This window comes from Chelonoidis abingdonii, chromosome 12, assembly GCF_003597395.2.
Source record: "Chelonoidis abingdonii isolate Lonesome George chromosome 12, CheloAbing_2.0, whole genome shotgun sequence".
NCBI lineage: Eukaryota > Metazoa > Chordata > Testudines > Testudinidae > Chelonoidis > Chelonoidis abingdonii.
The window spans coordinates 2,221,544-2,225,936 of NC_133780.1; the positions used below are offsets into that span (position 1 = coordinate 2,221,544).

General features: G+C 54.0%; 1 protein-coding gene across 1 annotated transcript in view; it reads right to left on the bottom strand.

Annotated features, from left to right (window-relative positions):
* The window catches only part of LOC116835984 (uncharacterized), a 4,994-nt gene extending 3,165 nt beyond the window's left edge, over positions 1 to 1,829 (bottom strand). Inside the window, exon 1 of the mRNA XM_032799293.2 lies at positions 1,326 to 1,829. Coding sequence (XP_032655184.1) covers positions 1,326 to 1,815 — 490 coding nt within the window. The 5' untranslated portion in view covers positions 1,816 to 1,829. The remainder of the gene's footprint in view (positions 1 to 1,325) is intronic.
* Positions 1,830 to 4,393: the final 2,564 nt, after the last annotated feature.

Sequence of the window (4,393 nt, forward strand, 5' to 3'; positions counted from 1 at the left end):
GGATAGGGGGCAGGGGCCAGGCTGTTTGGGGAGGCAGAGCCTTCCCTACCCGGCCCTCCAGACCGTTTCGCAACCCCGATGTGGCCCTCGGGCCAAAACGTTTGCCCGCCCCTGACCTGGAGCCTGAGGGCGTGTGGTCACCACCAGAGCCCGTGTCCGACCCACAGCGTCCCTGCAGCACGGCCAGGGCCTGGCCAGGGGCCTGGACAGTGCGAGGAGCAGGCTGAACGGCCCTGGCATCCCAGAGACGCCGGCTGCGACGTCCCCGGGCCACAGAGCAGGGTGATGGGTTTTCCTTTCACCCTTCCCATGTTTCCTTATTCTCTCTTTCTCCATTGGTGGCTGTTTAATCAATTGTATTTGCTTTGAACTGTGTGTGATGATCATTGGGTCAGGGAAACATCCAGTGCAGAGAGAGCCCCCCGGAGTGGGGACACCCCCGCCCCTGCCCTAAGTGACCACAATAAGGTGGTGGGTTGAGCCCCCCAGGAATCCTGGGCCCAGCCTTGTCGGGGTTACGAGGACTCTGCCCCACAGGAGGGTGGAAAGGGAACCCTCGAGGTCAGGCAGCCTCTGGGTAAAGGACTCAGATCCCTTCACTAGCACATTTCACCGGGGTCATGTAGAAGCCAGGAAAGTTCCCCACAATAGCAGGACCATCCCCCCACTTACACTGGGTCTATTCACAGCTCTGCCAGGGCCCCGCTGGGTCACCTTGAGCCAGTCACCGCACTGCTCTGTGCCTCAGTTTCCCCCTCTGTACAATCAGTCCTTAGCATTTCTGCTGAAACTGCAACCTGGGCTGGGAAACCCAGCCTGAGATCCTGCCAATGTACTTCATACAGAACAAACCATCCCCGAGAGTAGGGTGCCCATCTGTCCCGTTTTTAAAGGGACAGTCTTGTTTTTTGGGACTTTTTCTTATATAGGCACCTATTACCGCCCACCCCCTGTCTCAATTTTTCACAGTTGCTATCTGGTAACTCTGCCTGAGAGAGCATCAGAACCACTTCCGCAGAGGGGAAAGGCTCTGTGCCCAATCCCCTGAACTAGCCCCCATGGGGCTGGATTGGAACCGGTGCCCCCTAGAGGGGATAAACCTCTGCCCCATTCTCCAGCCCCCTTACGCTAGCCAGTTTCTTGGTTCTCCATGCTCAGTAGAGACAGGGGGAGCAGGAACTACTAGAAAGGGGATTGAGTGGACCCATCCTATGGTGCCACCAGATGGACAGACTCTCCAGGTCCTGAATCCCTGGTAACAACTGCAAAGTGTGTGCGATAAGGCGCCATGAGTCTGTAATGTACAAACAGCACAAGCCACTCACCAGCAATTGTCCCCAGGAGAGGAATAAACATCAGCCCGATGCCGATATCTCGTGTCAGTCGGTTGCTGTCTGCTTCCGCTCGTTTTCTCTGCAGCTCGGCCTGCATTTCTCTGAGGTGCCCGTTGGCCCTTTCCAGCATCTCTCTGGCCTCTCTTTCCGACCTGCGGCAGGAGTCCAGCTGGATCCTTAAGTGCCTGAGGTTCTCTTTCTTTTCTTCTTGCTCATCCTTCCTCTTTTTCTTCTCTGCTACTAGCGCCTCAGTTCTGGCATCCACCATCTCCAGCTGCCTTCCCAGCTGCTCTTCTGCTGCTGACATCTCTCTGCAAGCTGCCTCAATTCGTTCCCGGATTTTGCCGTGTGCATGTGGATCTGCCTCAGCTTCGAGTAGGTGTTGGGTGAAACACACCAGCTCCCTCATCCCTGCCTCAAAACGCTGCCGGACGACCAGCTTATAACCCTCATCTCGTCCAGTGCAAGTGGAAAGAGCCATGGGGAGCTGCCACGAGAAGAACAAAATAACTCTGAGCATCACAGACAGATGTTGGGTCCAGCTGTTAGCAAAGGCCAGCTGTTATCCAATCTGTGCACTGTTACACCTGGGCAAGCACAGAATAACTCCACCGGTGCAGCACGGTCACTCCAGGTTCACACTGGGGTCATTGAGATCAGAATCCAACCCTCACTCCATTGAGGGCAGGAGGGTCACTCTGTTTTTGCACCGGGGTCACTGAGATCAGAATTGGTTCTGGCTCCATTGATGTCAGTGGGGTCACTCCAGATTCACACCCAGGTTACTGAGATCAGAATCTGGGCCTTCATGTTATTCCACACAAATGGAAAAGTTCTGTAGCCCCTTCAGATCTGGAGGATATTCTAGTGGACAGATTGATTCCTTCCCTGCATTGCAAGTACGGGTCTAACCTTCCCCGTTGTTCTGAAATTCAAGGCATATCAGCTCCAATAACAAGCGTCACATCTGTAATTAAAATGTTTTCAGTGGGAGGGCCTCACGTAACCACAGAACAAAGGAGGGCCCTGGTTCCCTGCCATGTTCCTAGTTTAACATGGAGGTGACTCTCCGTGTCACCAGCTCTCGTGGGAGATTTTATCCTTGACGACTGGAGAATGTGATTTTTTTTAGACCCATCCCTTCCAGTCTTCTACTGCCTTCCCTGTGCCACAGGGGTTTTGGGGTACAGGTGGGGCAGGAAGCAGCTCCCTGCCTCAGGTGGGGGGTGAAACCTAGGGGCAGGTGTGGGTCTGTACTGATGTAGGACGGGGCAGATGTGAGGGCTGGTGCCAACGATCAATTGATGGGGCAGCTTTGACACACTCTGCAATTACCCATCGCACCCCAGCTCCGCTCTGCCCATCGCCCCAGTGGAGGGGAACGTGCTTACCCCCTGAATGATGGGTGTCCCAGCAACAAAGGAACGGAATGGGAATGGTGGGGGAAAGGTGTAAATAGATGGGGTAGGTGCATAGAGCCCCTGATGTGGGTGGCAATTGTACCAAGGTGGGAATGAGGGACCCTGGGATTGGAAGAAAGAAGGCACACCGAGCCCCTGGCATGGGTACTCCTAGGGGAATTCTGTGCCAAACAGTTAAAAATTCTGCACACAATCGTTTAAAATTCTGCATAATTCATCTGTCAAAATAAGAGAATATAATCACGTCGGGGTTCAATTATTTTGGTAATTCATTTCAAAACAGCTCTCAGCAGGTCTGTGTAACAATCCAGACAAGAAAAAAAGATTCCCCCAAGAGTAGAGAGTTCAGGAAAGCCCTGCGACAACCCAGTGCCTGTTTCTCTGTTATGCTTTTTTGGACATCTCAGTCTGGGTGCATCACACATGCCAGCTGGGCACATCTGTGGAGAAAATGCTGCCCCTTTGGTCTGTTAGTCGAATCTCTTTTTTTCAGCCTGTCCCTGCAGGGTTACCATATAGAGGTTCCCAAAGAGAGGGCAGCGCAGGGGAAAGAGGGTCTAGAGAGTGGGTATGGATGTAGGGTGCTGGAGGGGGTATTTGCTCCAGAAGGGAGGACTGCATGGGCCCCCCCAGTGCAGACATCCGCATCCCCTCCCCCCAGAGCCCAAGGGATCCAGCGGCAGACACAGGCTGATGCTGGTCAGATGGGGCTGGATGGAGTTTTCTGTGGTGATTTCAGTGCTGGGCTGTGCAGGGCTGACTCTGCACAGGGCTCCATCCCCAAAGGCCAGGCGCTTTGCTCATCGAAGGACACGCTGCCTCCTTCCTTCGGGGCGTGCTGGGAACAGCAGCTGGTGAGCTGGGCTCTACTGGGTCCAGCAGCCCCTAGTGGCGGCCAGGAGCTCTGCAGCATCAATTTTGCAGGAAACAATGAAATTCTGCACAGAACATTAATTCTGCTCAAATTCTCCATTGCTCTACTAAATAACGACAGGCTCCTTAATGCTAGTAAATGCCAGAGGCTTTATTGAAAATGCTCAGGGCTGCGGCTTTGCAAAGCGGGAAGTCCAAGGACCCATCATGCAGCTCACACTTGCTGGTTGACTCTGTGCCAGGTGTGCGCAGCACGCCGCTGATTGGCTGAATCCCCTCATGCACCTCAGGGGAACGACTAGGTCAGCTTCTGATTTCCTTCCAAATGTCGGGAGGAACCCTGGGCCAGTCGAAACCAAAGGGAGTTTTGTCTCAGCTTCAGTGGGCACAAGATGGGCTCTTCTCAGTCCACACCCCTGTAGGCCACATTTCCAAAGGCATTTAGGTGCCTAACGGTGCAGAGGGGGCTTAGTGGGATTCTCAAATGTGCAAAAGCTGGTTAGGTACCTAACTCCCCTTGCAATCCAATTTGAAATCCCACCAGGTGCCGATCTGCACCATTAGGTGACTAAATACCTTGAACACCTGGCCCTCCCAGCACCCTCCTCCCCCCCGCTCTAACCACTACACCTCACTCCCTTCCCAGAACAAGGACTAGAACCCAGGAGTCCTGCCTGTCATCTGCTGATGCTCTAACCTCTAGACACCAGTTCCCTCCAAGAGATAATGAACGAACCCAGGAGTCCAGCCCCAGCTCCACCTCCC